A 21,568-nucleotide genomic window follows, 5' to 3' on the forward strand; every position below is an offset into this window, starting at 1 on the left:
CTGTTTCTCGTTATGCTAAAAAATCTAGCTGCAGATACTTTGAGCAGTCTTTTCAAGTACATAGACAATACAACTGTCTAAGACATAGAGGAGAAAAAAGGGACTAGTTGTCCGCAGTTAATCCTCGATGAGGTGTCTGCATTGTCTGCTAAGAACAAGTTCAACTCCACCCCAGTAAATGGAAGGAACTAAGGATAGCTTTTGCACGCTCTCTGACAAAACAAGAACTTGTTGAAATCGGTGGTTGTAACATTAAAACAGTACAGGTAGTTAATTTGTTAGCCTTTCATATTCAAGAAGACCTTAAGTGGAATTCTCTCTATGTAGCTTGCATCCAGTTTGGTTTACTCTATGGCTGCCAGGTTTTTCATTTCAGTCTCCCACCATATCTAAGCTTAACTTTTGAAGTGACACAGAAAAGTGCTCTGAGGATAATAATAAAAATGATTATTTTTGGTTACGAAGTGCACAACTCAGATGCCCTGTCACGTTCAAACCTTGTTACGTTAGAGCAAAGACAGACAGAGCTGTGTAATAAACTCTTTACGAAAATTGTAGAAAATCCCCTTATTTATTTGTTACAATCTATGGATTAAAAAAAAAACCAAAGGATGAACTGTAAAGGAGTCCTAGACCCCATATGAAAATAGATCACCTAAAAATACATAGAAACACAAAATAGTAGTTTCAGAAAATACAGAAATATAAAAGCTACTTAAAAATCACTGAAAAATTTCCTAACTCTAGCCTTAAAAATATTTACATTATCAGATACACGAATGTCTAACGGTAGTTGATTCCACTGGTCAGTAATTCTATGGAAAAAACTATACTTCAAGACATTAGTTCTGGCATATTTCTTCTTTAAAGTTAAAGAGTCCTTAGCCCTAAGTGAGAAACGGTCAGCTTCTGAGTGGAAATCTATTATTTTACTGATGTCAATATCAATGTTGCCATTAAGTACTTTATATAAGAAAGTCACGTCAGCCAGTGATCTTCTCTTCTCCGATGACATGAAGTTTAACTTCTTCAAACGAATGTCATAGGGATCATCACTTTTTAAAATAAGTTTAGTCGCTCTTCTCTGTACTCTTTCCAGCTTTTCAGTATTTCTCTTTGTATATGGGGACCACACCACTAAGCAATATTCCAAATTTGAGCGGACCAATGAGCAGTAAAGAGTATGCAAGATCTTAGGGTCATTCAGACTTTTACAAGTTCTCTTAATCAGACCAAGCATTCTGTTAGCCTTGGATACTACGTAATCTATATGTGGGTTCAATGATAAGTGATGATTCGTAATAATCCCCAAGTCTTTAAACTCTTTAACCTCTTCCAGTTCAGAGTTTTCCAGGAAAAAAACTAGAAGTGAGTGATTGAATCTTCTTAGTAATTTTCATAATTTTGCATTTCTTGACATTGAAGTTCATGAAATTCCGAACACTCCACTGATGCAGACTATCCAGGTCCTGTTGAAACAATTCAAGATCACCAGCCGTGCCAATGATTCGAGAACATTTACAGTCATCAGCATAAAGAGCAATAGTACTGTCAGGAATAACTACTTCGGGAAGGTCACTAATAAATAAAACAAAAAATAAAGGCCCTAATAAAGAGCCCTGAGGAACTCCAGATGGGACATCAGACCAGGAAGGGGATATACCATCCAACAATACTCTCTGTTGGCGATTGCTTAAATAACTTTCACACCATTGTAATAATGAGCCAGTGATCCCAAAGTTGCACAACTTTTGCAACAAAACTGCATGGTTCACTTTGTCAAAGGCTTTGGAAAAGTCTAAAAAGACTACATCAACTTGTCTGCCTTTATCACGGGCAGTAGCCCATTGATGATGGGTTAAAATCAGTTGAGTCTCACAGGATATACCTTTAATGAAACCATGTTGCCACTCAATTAAAAATGGTGAGACATGATCATAGATAGCAGAATGAACAATACGTTCTAAGTACTTGGCCGGGATTGGCAATAGCGAGATAGATCTGTAGTTGGTAACAAGCTCCCTGCTATCTCCCTTATGAATTGGGGCAATATTGGCTGACTTCCATAAAGTGGGCATTTTCCCGGTTCTCAGGGATAAATTAAACAAATGGGTAAGTGGAATAGAAAGCTCTTTTGCACAAGTACGTAAAAAACGGGCTGGTAAGTTGTCCACACCAGGTGCCTTGTTTACGTAGATCTTACTTAGAATTCCTTCAAGCTCTGGAGCTGTTGTTGTAACTTCAAATAACAAGTTGGGATTAACAACATCTGTGGCCAACAGTTTAACATCAGTAGAGGATTGAGAGTAGACTGAATGAAAAAACACATTGATGTTTTGCACCCTTTCATACCATTTATTTACTAGTGTTGAGCAGTGGACAGATCAACAGCCCAGCTCCTCACCATTACCGCCTGACCTCATGGACCAATTGGTGTCTTGGATTGTACAGGAGGTGACCCAAAGTTTTTCTCCCCCTGAGGTTAGCCATAGTGGGTCTTCCTTGCCACCAGGCGTAAGCAATGCTGCCCCTTTCCCCGGTCATGGTCCCTCACTTGGCCACAGCTTCCACCTCAAGTTTGCTGAAGGTACCCGTTGGAACACCCACAGACGCCCCAGTACTCAATGCTGTTTCCAGTGGGGGTCTAGCTGCTACCATTGTGCAAGGACCTTTAGATGCTGCTCAGCCCCCCTTGTCAGGTGAGATACATCCAATTAATCCTGCAGTCCCCTCTCAGTTGTTCTCATCGCCCAGCCCTCCAGTAGATTCCAGAGTATCTGACAAGCTTAGGGTCAAGATATGGAACAATGAGTATTTTGAGTTGGGAACCCTACTGACTAATACAGTGCATGAAAGTCGATACCAACTTAGCTGGGACAACTGCTGAGCAGTTGCCCTCTTTATATCTGGAGCCCGTAGCCAAACCAAGGAAAATTTTTACCATTGAAACCTGGTTGGGTTGCTTCCATATTTTTCTTGCGATATACACTAGACGATACCCTCATGAGGCCCTGGCTCTCATGAAGTATTGTGGGGTAATCCAGGATTCGGCAGAAAGTGGTTTTAACTGGCGCTTTTACGATGAAAATTTTTGTCTTTTGAGACAAGCGCACCCCTCCTCCTTTGGTTGGTGTAATATCCACTGGGAGCTTTGGATGCGCACTCCACATTCTACTGCGAGTAAGCCGTAAACACTTCCACGGTGTCTAAGATCTCATGAGCAAGGTACCCCTAAAGGTTTTTGTTTCAAATTTCATGGGGGTGTCCAGTGTGCCCCTGGTTGTGCTTTTAAGCATTTATGTTACAAATTCGAAGGCCCTCAAAAAGTCAGTCAATGTAATTTTCGTTCCTAAAGCAAAAACACTGGGAAACAATCCTTCCTGCCAAGTCCCAACCCTCAAAGCCTTAACTTGCCGACACCCATAAATGCGGAAAGGTTGGTATTCCTTCTTTCTGGTTATGATCCTTCAATTGTTGAATTTCTGTTTGTAGGTTTTAGCGAAGGTTTTGCTATACAATACGATGGTTTACGTGAGTCATCAGATGCCAAACATTTAATTTTGGCCTTGGAAAATCCTGATGTTGTGGATATCAAAATAAAAAAGGAACTTGATGCTGACTGTTTGACTTGTCCTTTCATTGCTCATCCCTTTTACCCTTTCTGCATTTCTCCCCAAGGAGTTGTGACGAAGAAGACTCCAGGGGATTTTCGTCTTATACACAATCTATCTAACCCCAAAGGTTTTTCTGTGAATGATAGCATCTCCTCTGACCATAGTAGTGTATGTTATGCCACTACTCAGGATGCTATTCACCATATTTAGACCTTTGGTCCAGGATGTTTTTTGGCTAAGACTGACATAAAGAATGCTTTTCAGATTATTCCTGTGTGTCCACAATACTACAATCTTTTGGGTATGAGATCGCACGAGGCATATTTCTATGATTGCTATGTGCCCATGGGGCGCTCTAGCAGTTGTAAAACTTCTGAGACCTTTAGTACAGCTTTGGAGTGGATTGCCACTTCACAGCTGAGCATTGGCCACATCATTCATTTGCTTGATGATTTTCTCATTACTGCCCCAACTCATGCCTTATGCCAAAATCAAGTAAATTTATTCCTGGACCTTGGTTCTTATCTTAGTTTTCCCATAGCACCAGACAAAACACTTGGCCCCTCCACTAAAGGTTTGTCCAAAACTCACAAATAGACTCCATTAGTGTTAGTAGTGATAAGAAGGGTGTCCATTGGTACCAATGGTACGATTGGTACCAATAGATAAGGACATCATTCCAATGGTTCTATTACTGAATATGCACATCATTACAGGCACTTAGATTATTTTCCATGTGATCTAGCTGGGTACAGGGCAATTCCAATGGCCAAATGGTGCGATTGTCACCAATAGAAAAGCACGCCATCCCAATGGTTCTATTGGTGAATATGCACCTCATTGAGGGGACCTACATTATTTTCCATGTGATCTAGCTGGGTACGGGGCAATTCCAATGGTCCATTGGTACCAATGATGCAATTGGTACCAACAGAAAAGCACGTCGTTCAAATGGTTCTATTGGTGAATATGCATCTCATGACGGGGATTAAGATTATTTTCCGTGTGACCTAACTGGGTACAGGGCAATTCCGATGGTCGATTGGTACTCATGGTGCGATTGGTACCAATAAAAAAGGATGCCATTCCAATGGTTCTATTGGTAAAAATGCATTCCATTAAGGTCATTTAGATTTTCTCACGTGGCCTGGCAGGGTACAGGGTAATTCCAATGGTCCATTGTTACCAATGGTACGATTGGTACCAACAGAAAATGATATCATTCCAATGGTTCCATTGGTGAATATGTATCTCATTAATTGTCATCACCATATTTTTTCTATCTGTTGTCTGAAAACAAATGCATATGGATTTTGGTTGGCATGCTTTTTTAAGAAAACTGCATGTTCTTTTCATTTTAGAGTTCCACCATTCCACAATGGTTTCGTAATCCCACCGGGCAGTTTTTCAGATGATCACGGCTGCGAAGTGATTCAGCATGGACCGCTTATATTTGGCCGAGAAAATAATGGAATAGAAGCAGCATCAGCAGCGGCACAACTTCCAGTGAATGCAACTCTCCAAATGACATTTGCTCTATGATTTGGTGCCGAGAGAAAGTACGGCAACACTGCAAGGGCACACAATTCAGACAAGTTTACTAAAGCCGAAAAGCGCCGAGCAGTCACACAATCGATGGGTAGAAGGAGAAGTGAAGCTTCTCATTTCAATCTATGGAGAGGAATATAAGAACAGACATAAAGGAAGAAACCTGGATTCCATGTGGGAGAAAATAGAAGCCAGACTGGCGGAAGAGTCTAAAGAAGTTCTCAATATACATTGCGAAAAGTCAGCCAAGAGTTGCCGTGATAAAATAAACAATCTCAGCAAAAAAGACAAGAACGTAAAGGACAAGAGCAAAATGACAGGGGAGGGCAGCAAAAACATCAAATCGTTTCCCGAGTTTGATGAATTAGATCAAATTTGGGGAACAAGAGATTCTGTGAATCCTAAGTATGTAATGGAGGCATGAACGTCTAAGTCAGTCATCGCCACACCAAGTCCAAATTCCTCCATGTCTTCCTCAGGTAGTGGAGATGGTACTTCATTTGGCCCCCTCGAGGATAGCAGTGATGAAATGGATGAAACCCTATCCTTGCCTTCTGCAATTGCCAGACCTACTAGGAGGGAAAAAGCAGAAAAGGGACGTAGACAAGAGAAAAAAAAACGAAATCAGCCTTCAAATGACGATGACAGCAAAAAAGATGAGGATTTAGAATATTCATCCAGTTTGTTTTTCAAAAAGAAGCAAAAACAACCAGATTCCTACATAAGTTGAAATTCAACACTTTTCCGTACAAATAACCTTAAGAGAAGAAATGTTTACATAGTGAAATTGAATCACGTCATTTTTGCGAAATCTACAAATGAAGATTCAAACGAAGTACATGTAATATTTAAAAACAATGCTCATTCGGTTTCAAAACTTGGATCACTTTTAGTCCAGATAACATAAAATACTAACATAAAATACTAACATTTGAACCTGTTTCGAAAGTTTGATTTATACTAACAACGCCACCCGCACGAGTACATACAACCGCACTCGTTCGGCCACCATGCAGACACTATGCTGTAAGAACTCAAGTAAACTGAATACACGCAAATAAGAACAATCTGCGTGTAAATTTTGCACGGAAAGTTGCATGTATTTTCTTGTGTATTCTTGCGTGGATTTTTTTACACATCTGTTTCGCGCGTGTTTTTCTGGTGGAATTGGCGTGCAATATGGAGGATTTCCATGTAGAAAACACGCGTGTAATGCTGCAATGTCCGCAGCCTGTACTGTACCAGAGAGCAGTTGTAAATGGGTCTACCTTCAGTTGCACAAGCACCATCGGGCTAGAAGCAAATTGAAGAACTCACATACATGTACTGTTCAATATCAGGATGTAAAAGAACAAATTATCCAGTTTAGAGAAATAAAGGGATTCTCAGTTTTAGGAAGATACCACTTTGCAGTTGTAACAAAACAGGACCAAAGTGAATCTCTTTTATCCAAAATCACATCTTCAAAACTTTTGAACAACATATGCAACATACAGTAGGTGTTTTTCTCCACCACATGGCTGTTACCAAAAGATCAAAGAGTTTGTTCTGGCCTTGATACACTAAGATGAATATCACCTTACGATGCATACTGATAAAGAACCCATGACAATTGAATTAAAATGATCAGTGTAACTAGCATAATGATGGCAACATGAAATTGAGTCTGGTCGCATGTTTGTTTCAGCATTGCACTCTACTATGATTTGGGCAAATTATGGAAAAAACAAATTCTTTCCCAGGATCAGACAAGAAATCAAGGCTAAGAATCTGGCATTAAAATTAATATCCCCATACTGAGCCAAAGAGGCAACACTCTTGAGAAATCTCAGGATTTCATAACAAAGATTTAAGACCTTTATCAAAACCTTTCAAAAATCCAAAGGTCAGACAACGAGGCTTTCGCAGTGTTCCCCCCCATGATTTTAGAAGGCCAGGGGGTCTTCTGACTGAGATTTTTAACAGTGTTTATACCCAACCTGCTGTAGCCAGAACAAAAATTCATAAAGACTCTGGAAATTAAATTCAGTTGTTCCTTTGGTTAGCAAACAACTGTTATTCTCCAGTTTTACTGAGCCCCCAAACCAGTCTGCAGAGTATGGCAGGACCCAACAAGATCTTGTGCATGCAGAGCCAATTTTAGCTGTATGCAATACGTAAAAGTAGTGTGTTGCCTACCAACACATTAAATTTTTTCAGTAATAAAAATTCAAACAAGAGCAGAGCAAGCGATTTTGAGAGTGATTTCCCGTACATGTGCAGCTAATGAGATTACCCATGAAGACTGACATTTAGCATGGTGTATGTGTGTTAAAAAATGCGTCACACTTTTTGTGCACATACACTCATCTGTTTTCAGCGAGTATGTAGTGTGTCACTTACATCAATATTTTATTATATCATTATGCTACATCACATACATTATTTAATTCATTAATTGCAATAAATGGCTTAATGACTTTGTACTACTACTGGCCAATATTTGTAAACTAGACACTTAACTAAAATGCTTAATTCAAAAATGGTTAAAAGCTTCACCTTAGAAATCATTGCAAGGCAACATATGTTGAAAGAACAACAATCTATATGCATAAACAACTGCAAATGTATTAGATTATATTGCTGTAACTGTATAGCAGAGGTCATAATAAGGAAGATAAAATCAATGACCGCAAACCATGCAGACAGCAGAAATACTATGTTAGTAAATTGGTCTCCTTAAGTCAGTCAAATGAACCATTCGCTCTTCCTGTAGCCCTGGAGAAGAACAGCATGTGTATTTGATACAAAAGTGTCACATAAGAAATGACAGAATTCATTCTTGTAATCACTGAGTTTTATAGGCCGCAGACAGATGGCTCTGATCACCTCAGACAAGTGCCTATGTGCATGGATGCTCTGCTTTAGTCTGCCATGCTGGACTGGCAGACTCAAAAGTCCAGCCCTTTTGAGCATTGCATTTTTTATTTAATAATTAAGGCATCAGGCACCCTTTTGATTCTATTCAAATTTTTTCACATTAATTTATTATAGGAAATTAACGATGCACATTGGCGATGCAAAGAAAATTTACATTACACGAAATTAATGTGAATTTTGCAAAAGTTAGATTTACATCAAATTAACACAAAATTTTTGAAAACAATGTGCACCTAACTTCATTTCATGTGAATTTGCTGCAATACAAACTTCACTGGTTCAAGGCGGCTTGGTAGTCCCATAAAGGTAACTGTGCAGTGAGAGGATGAACGGGCCAGGGAAATTTTAAGAAAAAAGACAGAAGAAGTTGGCTATCACCTCAGGGAAAAGGATCAGTATGAAGACCAATTGAACTCAATTGAAGAACCTGATGAATCAAAAGGTAAAACACTTCAAGAAGCCTACACAGGTACGGTGGCTGTCAACACATGAAGCTGTGGAAGCCATTTATTCTGCATGGACACTGTTAATATTGTCTCTGAGAATGAAGCAGCATCTAGCAACAAAGATGGGGCAGCAAAAGCAAGGGGTATGATTTAAAAAATAAAATGTTTTGTTTCTATTACAACCACTTGCTTCCTTCTTGATGTACTTGGTGTTATTAGTAAATGTAGCAAAGTCTTTCAGACAGACATGAGTGATGTTGATCAAATACAATGCTAGAAGCAACTGTGTCAATGATTAAAGACATGAAAGAAAATCCTGGTGAGCATTCAGAAGAACTACTTTCCTATATGGAAACAAAATAATTATATTGAACACAAAGGAGCCAAAGTGGAAGACTTCAATCTGGAACAGAAAAATCGTTTCAATAGAAACAAGGACAATGTTACAGACAACATGATTGTTCAAGGGGAAGAGACAATTCCTGAAAAAGATATGCAATTACTTAAAGAATTTTTACAGACCATTCACAACACTGCAAAATTACCTGACACACCAACTGGAATTTGAAAACATGGTCCTGAGAGGCTAGAAAGACTCCTTGAGAGGCATGCTGATGCATCTAAAGAAGAAAGTCTAATTGATGCTGATGGAGCAAGAAATTCATTTATCCATTTCAATCACTTTATAAATACTGGTAGTAATAAGGACAAAGCTCCAACAGAAATTTGTGAAATTCTTGCAAAGCCAGGTGTTTATGAAGACACATTCATATTGTGTAGTCACGTGCTAGGCAACAAAAAAGTTCACCCATATCATGTTCCATCATGGGAAACAAACCCAATTCAGTGATTTCGTTACCCCTGCATACTGTATCCCTGAAACACAAAAATCCCCAAAGACGCAAAATAATTCATGGCATGCATCCCATAGGGCGCAAAGACGGATCAACAATTGATCGATCTGAACATAAGTTTTTGTAGAAATACACTGTTTGTGTAATTACTGTGGCAGTTAATATGGCTGTTGTTTAACGATGCATATTTCATTTAGCCTTTGTTGTGCTTTAATTTTAGTATACTGTAATACAGAGTTTTGGAGTCTGTCTTCAGATTAACTGTCTGGTTATTTAACTGTCTGGTTACATAAAGGTCCAAGAATTTTCAATTTTGGACTTCTTGTTTTTTGAACTGGGACTCAATGGTTCTGGACTAGGACTGTATGGTGGCCTAGGACTGCCACTCCAAACAAAACCCTTCCTTGACAATTTCTGTGTAAATCGACCATTTATTTCCTTTTTTTCTTTCTTTTTACTATTTTTTCCTTTTCTTTTCATTTTGTTTTATTTTTCTGCCATTTTGTTTTCAAAATATAATTATTATTAATATTCGTCAAAGTCAATTAAAATGAAAAGATAAATTATCGTACAAACTATAATACATGTGGTTCCATATTGGAAGTGAAGTGCTGCCCCATGTACAAAAATCAAGGGGTTGGAACGGTGGTAAATAATCAATTGTATCTCAGTTTAGGATGGATATCACATGGTCTTCCAAGGTTGTAAGCATTGCATAACAAGACAAAAACAGCTGCGGGGGAGACTATAAAGTAAATAATTTGATGATGTATAAAAATAAGACAATAATATGGTCAATTTTGATCTGATAAGATGTAAGAAGGTATGTAGTTAGTATCACCCTTGTTAACAAGTGAACCATAATTTAACTAAAAATAACATTTTAAACACACTAATTTCATTATAACAGAGAGCAGTTTCATAAATACACATGTATGTCATGTATCTGGGCATTATTAAATATTGTGAAAAGACAGTGTGTTCCTTTTTGTTTTCTCAAGAGAGGGAAGATCGGTAATTTTTATTTGACATTATGTAAAAGTCATGTTTGCTTGGAGACTGCTTTTAGCATATGTCATGGTCCCAGCAGTTCATAGAGAAGTTGTAAGGTTCAAATGAAATAGCCACATGATCCAAAAACAAAGATACGTTTTTACCAGATGGTGTTCCAAAACATATATGTAGTTTTCCAGATAAATACAGACTGGAAACATTTCAGTTTTTTGGCTGCCCTTTTGCACACGGACACTACTTTCTTTGCACGCTGATACCGCACACTGGTTTTCATGATTTCAGAATTCTCTGAATAATGGAACTGAGCTGGAAGGTCTCCAATAACTGTGACCTGCCTGAAAGAAGTATCCCTTTCAGTTTTGACAAAGATATAATTTCCATGAATAGTTCTTTTATATTTAGTGCCCAATGTACATGTAAGAAAAAGACCCTTAAACTTTTCCTAATCTCTAATGTGTATTTCAATGACAGGACATGTATTCTTGATTAGCAAACCACTATTGACAGGACTTAAAGCCACAACTTTGAAACAGTCAAATACCTCCGAAGGGAAGGTCCATAAAAAAGAAATAGTCCATGGCCCATCCTGTGATCAGGCGGTCCTTCTTCCCTTTTGTTAGGGAGTTCTTTTTTTTCCCTCCCCCCCCAAAAAAAAACTCCTTGTTGCAGGTTATCCATAGCTGGAAAGCACATGTTTTTTGCTTCATTTTCTCAGCACTGTCTTGTGCCAATAACCCACACTCCTTGCCACCATCCTCATACGTTGAGCTAAATGAAATTTAAAAACTCTTTCATTGTTGAAGGTGTGCAATGACTTGTAAGAACCTTGCTGCCAATTTCTATTGCTAGAGACCAATTTTCAGCAGAATTCATGTAATCATTCATGGTTTCATGCACTTTGACCAATGAGGCTGTCATTTTTTACAAAAATACATATATTTTTATCTACTGATTGCTGACCATTTATAAGCCAGCTCACTGTTGTTAAAATGGCACGATATGGCTTGCTCCTGGACCGGCATAGCTGAACTATTTTACACATACTCATATCTTGTGCATGAGCAGATACCCTGCAAGCAGTGGTTTCTCCAGGCCGGACGCTACGCTACGAAGGGAAAGAAACCACTGCGAGCATCCGTCTGCTTCTTTGATCGAGCCGCCGTCCAGGGCTATGGACGAATAAATCAATTTTTGCGTTCGACGTTAGGAGAACGCTTCGTAATCTTTGGGGATCCTGTGGTCGATGGGATACCTGTGCATGCCAGGCGTGAAGATTCGAGATTTTTGGTTACTTGGACGGGCGATGTTCAAAATCTGCGCCATTTTGAATAATTATTAAGCGCGCGCACGAATTTTAAGCCCAATAGCCGGCCAAAGAAATTGCGGGCTCACCTGGTGGACATACGCACACAACTATTTTTATGCGCAAGCAACTATACCTCGTGCGAGTGCGCACGCAACTATACCTCGTGCGAGTGCAAGCTGCTCGTGCGTCCGTGTCGCCTCCGTGGATATCTTTGGATTATTCGGTAAGTTCATTTATTTTTCTCAAACTTCATGCGATGTTTCTTAAAAAGTTCATCGCTTCAACTTGTCAAAGCCTTACCAGGAAACTTTTTAGTACTCCAAGAGCATGTAGAAAGCCCGATGTCGGCGTTGTCCGAACTACAACAAACCGAAGACCTTCGCTGCTCTCCTGCTTTGAATTGATGTCCTCGAATTTGCCGAACAACAAAGCAAATCAACCGATAACTCTGACACAAAGTTGTCTCAAAGCAAATCTACCAAGCCATTGTGCTTTGACCCATAGCGGTCACAAATACAAACCAAACAAACCGAGTCATTGTACTCGGTGGCCATTGCGCCAAATGACCCGTTGTGGTCACAAAGCAAATAAACCGAGTCATTCTGCTCGATGGCCATTGCGCCAAATGAAAAGTGACAAAAGTCAAATGGTTACCGGGCTGATAAGTGGTGATTGTAGTTCACAAGATCATGATAAGGCTTTGACAAGTTATTCTTCTGAGAAAATTGAAAATCATAGTGTAACTATTTCTGAAAATGTTGAAGTTCGTAAGAAAAGAGTGAATTGTCAGAGGAAAAGGGACAGGGAACCATCTCGCGTTCCTGTTAAAATAATTCTAAAGGCACTAAGTAATACGAAGTCTAGGAATAGAATCAAGTCTTTTGTAAGACAACATCTTCCAGACAGTTCTTTTATCACTAATTTATGTAGAAATTACAACACCTGGAAATTCTGGTATACCAATGATCATTATTATAGTAAATTTGTTTTTTACATGAACATACAGAAAAGAAAATTTACAACAACAGATAACTATTCTACATGTAACTGTAGACAAACACATATCCGTGTGGCAGATTTAATGAATTCTGGTGGAAAAAGCTTTCCTCAAACTCATAATGATAATTCAAAATTAAATGGAGGTATGTCTCCTGAGAATGCTGTTAGTCATGATTTACCATGGGATTGTTTAACTGAAAGGCTTCGTCTCATAGGACTTATACCACATGATGTAGGTGGATTTGGAGATTGTTTCTTTAAATCAGTTTCGCACCAACTGTATAGGACTGCTGACTTGCATCTTGAAATTCGTATGGCTGGAATTGGCCATTTACAGAGTTACCCAGAATTGTATATTGAAAGCATTTCTAATGATCACTGGAATAACTATATTCAACAAATGTCAAAACAAGGCACATGGTGTGATAACATCATAATGCAAGCTGTGGCCAATGCATACAACTGTGTCATTCATATCACACAGTCTAATATAAATTCACCTGAAAGTACAATCTTAACTCCTGTTGCTGATCAGGATGGACGAAAGACAATATTTATTGGATATATTAACGAGTTGCATTATGTTTCAACATTGACTGACAAAAACAGTAGATATAAAAACAAACTCACATGCATAAAGAGAAAATTATCAGAAACCAATGAAAACAGACATGGTAGACTTCTTAAGCACAGAAATTACATGAAAAGAGTCAAATATACAGAAACAGCTAATGAAAGGGCAAGCAGACTTGAAGATAAGAGAGGCACTTATAGAAAAACAATGTCTGAAGAAACTGCTGAAAAGCGAAAAGAGAGACTTAAAAATAAGAGAGACACTTATAGAAAAAGAGTGTCTGAAGAAACTGTTGAAAAGCAAAAAGAGAGACTAAAAAGTTACAAAGACTCTTATAGAAAAAGAACGTCTGAAGAAACTGTTGAAAAGCGAAAAGAGAGACTTGCAAATAGGAGAGCCAGTTATAAAAGGTCTCAAACAATTTCTGCAGGACAAAAAGAGAGCTCTGCTGGTCCAGTTCACGAACAAAAACATGCACAAAATAACATGAACGATTTTCATAAGTCCAATCAGTATTCAGTTTGCCAATGCACTGTCTGTTTTGAAGCATGGCCATTGAAATCCAGTCCAAGGAAGGTTGATCACTACCAGTGTCAGAGGTGCATACGAGATAAACAACAACCAAAAAAGTTTTCTAAGGAAAATGACATGGTGCCATCATTAGTACCTTTACAACTGCAGGGGTTAACCCAAGTAGAAGAAATGCTTATTGCACGTGCACTTCCTGTTATGCGAGTTTACATAAAACCTGGTGGACAAAGGGGCTATTCAGGCCACTGTATCAATTTGCCTCAGGATATAGCTGAACTAGCACATTCTCTGCCTAGATACCCAAAAGATCTATCTGTTATTGTTGTTAAGATGAAAGGTAAAGAGAACAGTTTTAAAGATGTGACAGTGCGAAGGCAAAATGTAGCTGATGCACTACAATGGCTTGTTAATAATAACTCACACTACAAGGACATAACCATCAATCAAAATTCTTTAAATTCTTTACCAGAACATGGTGTTCCACATGGTCTTCTCTCGGTTGAAACAGAGAATATAGATTTGGATGCCACATGTGAACCTGACTTAGGTCCTCAAAATAAAGATGACATTGTTTATAATGAGGGTACTGAAATGAGTAGTTTTCTGCCTATTCCAGAGTGTCAGCAGCAAGAAATAGAAGCTGTGCGCCAACAATTGTCTAATGATTCTAATCACTTGCCCTGGCCAACAGTTGGCAGTGAACCATTAAACGAGTATGTAACTCCCTTTTTAGCAACAATGGCTTTCCCAACATTATTTCCAGATGGTAAGGGTGATCCTACTAACCCATCATTACGCCGAGATATACCACTCGGAGAAAGAGTAAAGCACCTTTTAAAGTTTGGAGAAAACAAGAATGACAAATGGGTATATCGCTTTGCTACTCACCCCAGATTTGGTTACTGGGCATTGAATATGATACAAAGAAAACGTATTCTGCAACAGACAGGCATGTTCCTAAAACAAAACCCAGGAGAAGCTCATTTGACTGCTGAAGAGCTGCGGCAAATGGCAACTAGCAATAACACAAGTATGTTTATATCTAAGATATCACGCTATCTTAGTAACATTACTGGTTCTAATGCTTATTGGCACAAAGCTAAAGAAGATTTAAAAGCAATAATAGCCCATGCTGGAGCTCCAACATTCTTTTTCACATTCTCCTCTGCTGATATGCATTGGCCTGAACTTCATGCAATTTTTGGCAACTCAGTCAGTAATAATTCAACTGACAACAAACGGCAGAATGTGATTAACAATCCTCATATTACAGACTGGTTCTTTACACAGCGTTTAGAAAGTTTTATTAAATACTGGTTATACAATTCACTAGATGCTGAGTGGCACTGGTACAGATTTGAATATCAAGCTAGAGGTAGTATACATTGTCATGGTGTAGCAAAGCTGAAAAATGATCCAGGTTCATGTAAACTCTCAGAAACAGCTCTAAAAGGCTATTTGGCTGAAATGTCCACTAATACAGCTGAGCAAGTCAATATACTAGAACTCAATCAACAGATAGTGGATGGGAAAAAGGCTTCCCAGGTAGTTTGTCAGTATGTAGATTGGTTATTGTCTACATATAATCCAGATCCACCAGATAATGGCACATGGGTGAAGCCCTCTATTCATCCTTGTCAAAAGCATCACAAGGACCTTGTAAGTTTACAAGACTCTGAACAAGATTATGTTGATTTGTTGAATACTGTACAAAGGCACACTCGCTGTAGTACAAACTATTGTCTTAGAAAGAAACAAAACGAAACAGAACTGAAATGTAGATTTAAGTTTCCATTTGAACCTTGTGTTAATACAAAACTAGAGTTTGAGCCCATTCATACAAAAGATCGAAGCACTCAATACAAAGCAAAGATCATAACAAAGAGGAATGATAGCAGACTCAATAATCACCAACGACTTCAGCTTCAAGGCTGGAGGGCAAACTGTGATATTCAAGTGATCATTGATTATCATGCATGTGTTGAATACCTTGCAAAATATGCTTCAAAAGGTGAACCAAAGTCACCTGTAATGAAACTTGCATTTAATTCTATTGTCCGTAATTGCAACAACAATAGCAACCCTACAAAATTGATAAAAAAAGTGATAATGAAGTCACTTGGCCAACGTGACTTCTCTGCACAAGAGACTATGCATCATCTCATGTCACTGAAACTTGTCAGCTCATCATTTAATGTGGTACCTATTAGTCTAAATGGTTCACGTAGAATCAAAACTATAACAAATGATGGAGATACTGTCACCAATGACTCATTGCTTGATACTTACGCTAAAAGGGAAAAATATATTCAAACCATCCCAGATATAATGGCTCTTAATTTCATTCATTTTGCAACAAAATACAAACTTGTCAACAAAAAACTAACAGTTCAGCCTCATAACATGATTCCCAGAGTTTTTCCAGTATTTTCTTCCAATTCAAAAGGTCCAAATTTTGGACTTTATTGCAAATATCAGTTACTTAAGCACAAACCTTGGCATACTACACAAGACAATGCCTGGGATTGTCAGGAAGGCACTGATGAAATATACATCACAAAATGGAAGGAATTTCTACAAACACCATATGCTGAAGAGCATGTTCCTGACTGGTATGAAAAACTACAAAGTGTACAGAATAACACAGAAGAGGAACCAAATATAGAGCACTCTTCAGAAGAGCTTCCACAGCGTGAAGAGTGGATGGATTTAGCAGATCTCATACCTGGGTATTTTGTTAACCAAGATAATATAACACAACAAACCTCTCAGCCTGATTATGACTGGCAAAATGACAAGATTAAGTATGCAAATCACTTAATACAGGAAATGCCATCCTGGATAAAAACTAAGAAAGATACTTTGGATTCTACCTTTGGTTTGCAACAACAAAATATTGATGTTAATACATTCAGTGACATGCAAAGACATGCCTACAATATGGTGAAAGCACATTCTGAACAAGCCTGCCCTAAAGATCCATTGCTTCTTATTATACTTGGAGTTGCCGGTACAGGGAAAAGTTACCTCATTAATGCCATCCGAAACCTGCTCCAACACTCTTGTGCAGTGACTGCCACAACTGGCAAAGCTTCATTTAACATAAACGGATGTACAATCCATTCACTATTAAAATTGCCTGTTGGCCCAAGACATAACAAAGAATTAACAGGACAAGGGCTTGTCACATTACAAACCAAGCTGAAAGATATCAGTTATATCCTAATTGATGAATACTCTATGCTAGGACAAACATTGTTTGGCTGGATTGATAGACGCTGCCGACAAGCAACAGGCAAAAATGACGAAGTATTTGGTGGTAAATCCATGATATTAGTTGGTGACCCAGCTCAATTGCCTCCAGTGGCAGATAAGCCATTATATCATTCGAGACCCTCCAGTTCTACAGGTGAACAAGGTTATTTAGCTTATCACATGTTTGGCAATGTTGTAAAACTGTCAGTAAACCAGAGGGTTCAAGGCTTAAATCAACAGCAAGCTCAGTTTAGAGATTTACTCATACGCCTTCGCACAGGAGATTCTAATGAGCAAGATTGGAAACTTCTTTTGGCAAGACAGCCTTCCATAGCATTGAACGTGAATGAGTTTCAAGATGCCACTAGGCTCTATTTCAGCAATGAAGAAGTTGCTAATTATAACTTTGAACAGTTATCAGAACTTCATCAGCCAATAGCCTGCATCACTGCACGTCACTCTAGTGATATAGCTAAGAAAGCAAGTTCGGATGACATGTCAGGTTTACAACCGACCATTTTCCTTGCAAAAGGTGCACATGTAATGCTTACCATGAACCTATGGATAGATGTTGGACTTTGTAACGGTGCAACTGGAACGGTTGAAGATTTCATTTATGCAAACAACCAGCAACCACCAGACTTGCCTGTCGCTGTCATAGTAAAATTTAATGAGTATAGAGGTCCATCTATCAGTGATAGCATTCCACGATGTGTGCCTATATGCCCAATAACAATAACCTCACAGACACTAGATGGTTTACATGAGAGACAACAGTTGCCTCTCAAACTTGCTTGGGCAATCACAATACACAAGAGCCAAGGGTTAACACTGCCAAAAGCATGGATTGACATTGGTCAGACTGAAACTACTGCAGGCATTTCATATGTAGCTATAAGCAGAGTGAAAACACTTTCATCTTGTATTATTGAACCAATGACTTTTGAAAGACTTAAGAGTCTTAAGAAATCCACTAATTTAAAATATAGACTTGAAGAAGAAAGCAGGCTATATAATCTAGCAAATATAAATTGATCCCAAGTTGAGTGATGCGAACAAAGTCACTCACAACAGTACAGCACCCAAAATTGATTAATTAGAATAAATTGATTATATGGCCTTCAACACATGCATACATAAATGATTTTTTTTTATGGTTATCAATAGTTCACTTTCCAACTACATTTAAAGCAAAGTTCCATGTAATGTTTCAGAGTGTTGTATTAACTAGGGTTTAAAGGTATTTTAAACACCCTCCTAAAACATCTGTATACATCCTTATTTTTTTTTTTTTTCAACAGACAAGACAGAGATCTAATATGGCTTCAGGTATGTATCTCCCGGTCATACTTAAATATTATGGTTATACGTTCCTTTCTTCTATTAAACTAATGCTTCTTGTTTTAAAATCATTTTATAACCTTACCTGCTCTATATGCTCTCATTAATAAAACATATTATTTTGAACATCTAGGTATTAGATGTACACTGTTTCCTATCACTTTTGTCACCCTTTAATGTTCTCATGTAGTTATATGATACAATTTATTTTTCCCACACCTCTTGCATGTTGGTGGCGAACTTTGGCCAAAATATCACTGTTATTTGTACTAAAAATAATCTTAATTACAGTAATTAATGAGTGGTGAACTGCTCCTGTTTTGCTAAATTTTAACACTTCCCCTTCTATTAAGCCCTTCCTTTCTATTTAGCCCCCCCCCCCCCCCCCCCCAATGCGCCTTAAAACAATAAGCCCCCTGTGGGCTTAATAGAGGATTTACAGTACATGAAACAAGGAGACTAATATTTACACATATGTTTTTTTCAAATAACACAAGCTACCTTATGCAGTAATCCCATCCATGCCAAATTTATTACATTAATCTAAATATCTTTTTACCTCCTCCTACAGAAAAACAAGACATAACTTGCTTTGTGCATAATGTCTCACCAGTAAAAAAATCTGGACCAACAAGCTACTTTAACTGCCACCTTCAGACAGAGAAAGATCTCATTGGCAGTGTATGCTTTGCAACTGAAAAGAAGGAAACTCTTGATGCAATGGCCGCACAAAGATCACCGGTTAAAATTTCAAATTTTAACATCAGCAATAAGTATGGACGAAGTGATGTAGTAATAAACAGGAACACAACCATCACTTCAACAACAGCTGATTTTCCATACAAAGCACAAGATGATGTCACATCAATTGCATCCTTGTCAAAAGTAGCACCACAACAGCTAGTGTCAATAAAAGGAAAGATATCACATCTAAGTGCGACCAAAACTATAGTCATCCAAGATTCTCCTGTCAAAAAACAGGAAGGCTATATAGTTGATCCATCTGGTTACATAAAAGTTATTTTCTGGGGTGAGCATGTTGACAGCGTCACACCACAGTCCACCTATTTCTTCAACAACTTGAGAATGAAAGTATCTCAGAATCAAAGATACTTGAACACACCAAAACAAGATAATTTATACACCATCAAGGACGCTGAACCCTTCAAACAAACATTACCTGAAGTCAGTGACATCTCAACAACAACAGAAACCATTGGAGAAATACTAGGAATAAGCAGTGTCACCAAATACAACTGTTGTTGTTCATGTTCAAAAAAAGTTACAATCAAGGGAAAAATTGCAGTCTGCGATAACTGCAAAGTAACACAAAAGGCAACCAGCTGCAGTGTAAAGTGGACACTCAAGATCCATATCCAAAACTCCAAACAACCACTGCAGAAGCTTCAGCTACAGGTTTATCAAGAAGCAGTGCCAAAGTTGTTTTCAATTTGTCACTTAATTGCAAATGAAACAACAGAGGAGGAAATCACAGAGGCTGTCTTAAACCTAGACACAGTTAAAGTATGCTTTGACACGCAAACGCGAAAACTTGTGGACATTGAAAAAATTGCCATTTAACATGTTTTGTTGCATTTTCCTTTGTAACAAACCAATCTCTAGTAACTATTTAAGTTACTAATAATTCATGCTATGAGATACAAACACTAAACTTTTAGATATCGCAAAAACTTTTATAGCACTTAATTTTTGAATTTCATATTAAACTTTCTTGAAACTATTCCATTTACTATTATTCATGTTACTGTTAGAAAAATTAGTCTCGCTCATTTAGTATCTAAACTACATTGTAAATGAGTAGATTCTCATGTTTTAATTATTGCATTTTACCTTGTGACTAATCGAGTTAGTATCATCCAGGGCCCAGTTGTTCAAAAGACGATTACTGCTAACCCACGATTAAAGCTTAATCAAAGATTTAATCTCTTTTGTTTAAAAAGATTTCAAAAGCTAATTATAAGCTGCACATGAAGTCAAATCGAAAAATAAAACTAAAGAGCAAGAATCCTTAAGAAAATCTCTTTTGGTTATTAATTTAACTGGAATAAAAATTGACGCTAACCCTGGGTTTGCTTAATCGCGCTTTGAACAACCCGGCCCTGGTTACTGTTAAGATAAGAAAAATAGTTAAACAATGCTATGACACACAAACACGAAATATTTAGACATGGAAAAAAATCTAAGTTTCATAGCATTTTGAACTTCATCACAGCTTCATGTTCCAGTTCTTGTTATAAAATTTAGTCTATCTCTTTCAGTTTTTCAAGTTACTGAGTAGATTGACATGTTTTTTTACATTTTCTCTTGCAACTAAGCAATCCCATGCAACTATTCAAGTTACTATTCATGTTACTATTAAAATTTTTTTGTTAAACTATGGTATGACATGCAAACACCAGAACTTTTAAACATTGCAAAAAGTTTCATAGCATTACCAACTTCATAACTTTCTTGAAACTATTCAATTTACTATTATTCATGTTACCGTTACAAAAATTAGTCTCACTCATTTAGTATCTGAACTACATTGTAAATGAGTAGATTGACATGTTTTAATTATTGCATTTTACCTTGTGACTAATCGAGTTAGTATCATCCAGGTTACTGTTAAGTTAAGAAAAATTGTTAAACAATGCTATGACACACAGACACGAAACGTTTAGACATGGAAAAATCTAATTTTCATAGCATTTTGAACTTCATCATAGCCTCATGTTGTTGTTATAAAATCTACTCTATCTTTTTCAGTTTTTCAAGATACTGAGTAGACTAACATGTTTTGTTACATTTTCCCTTGCAACTAACCAATCCCTTGTAACTATTCAAGTTACTATCATTCATGTTACTGTTACAAAAGTTAGTCTCCCACAATCAGTATCTAAACTACATTGTAACTAAGTAGATAAACATCTTTGGTTACATATTTGGGTTTCACTATTAAAGTTGCTATTGTTCATGTTGCTCTTTAAATACTTCGTCTTTCTCATTTAATCTCTCAACTAATTTCCTCCTCTGTTTTTGTATGATTTTAGCTAAATTCATTGAACTTCGAACGCACTTATTAATCTTTGATTACTACTAGTTAAATATGTAAATCCTGTTTGAAAGCAAGTTCCATTTCGCTACTTGTTCGATACATACCATGG

General features: G+C 37.6%; 2 protein-coding genes and 1 pseudogene across 2 annotated transcripts; 2 read left to right on the top strand and 1 right to left on the bottom strand.

Annotated features, from left to right (window-relative positions):
* Window positions 1-715: 715 nt before the first annotated feature.
* LOC140926638 (uncharacterized) lies at window positions 716-1,430 on the bottom strand (annotated as a pseudogene).
* A 10,159-nt stretch (window positions 1,431-11,589) lies between these two features.
* On the top strand, window positions 11,590-21,392 carry LOC140946853 (uncharacterized). Its single transcript, XM_073395961.1, has 3 exons — window positions 11,590-11,924; window positions 18,362-18,389; window positions 18,973-21,392. The coding sequence occupies exons 1-3, from the start codon at window positions 11,817-11,819 to the stop codon at window positions 19,980-19,982; spliced, it is 1,146 nt and encodes a 381-aa protein (XP_073252062.1). The 5' UTR covers window positions 11,590-11,816; the 3' UTR covers window positions 19,983-21,392.
* On the top strand, window positions 12,846-18,166 carry LOC140950428 (uncharacterized). The gene has a single exon (XM_073399657.1). The coding sequence runs from the start codon at window positions 12,846-12,848 to the stop codon at window positions 18,093-18,095; it is 5,250 nt and encodes a 1,749-aa protein (XP_073255758.1). The 3' UTR covers window positions 18,096-18,166.
* Window positions 21,393-21,568: the final 176 nt, after the last annotated feature.

The sequence above is a fragment of the Porites lutea genome, chromosome 1, assembly GCF_958299795.1.
Source record: "Porites lutea chromosome 1, jaPorLute2.1, whole genome shotgun sequence".
NCBI lineage: Eukaryota > Metazoa > Cnidaria > Anthozoa > Scleractinia > Poritidae > Porites > Porites lutea.

Bases quoted from the DNA above. Each gene is read 5' to 3' on its own strand.
- LOC140946853 (XM_073395961.1), top strand. From the start codon at position 11,817: ATGCGCAAGCAACTATACCTCGTGCGAGTGCGCACGCAACTATACCTC. The intron at 11,925-18,361 runs GTAAGTTCATTT...TTTTTTCAACAG, and splicing joins GGATATCTTTGGATTATTCG to ACAAGACAGAGATCTAATAT. The intron at 18,390-18,972 runs GTATGTATCTCC...CTCCTCCTACAG, and splicing joins GAGATCTAATATGGCTTCAG to AAAAACAAGACATAACTTGC.
- LOC140950428 (XM_073399657.1), top strand. From the start codon at position 12,846: ATGTCTCCTGAGAATGCTGTTAGTCATGATTTACCATGGGATTGTTTA.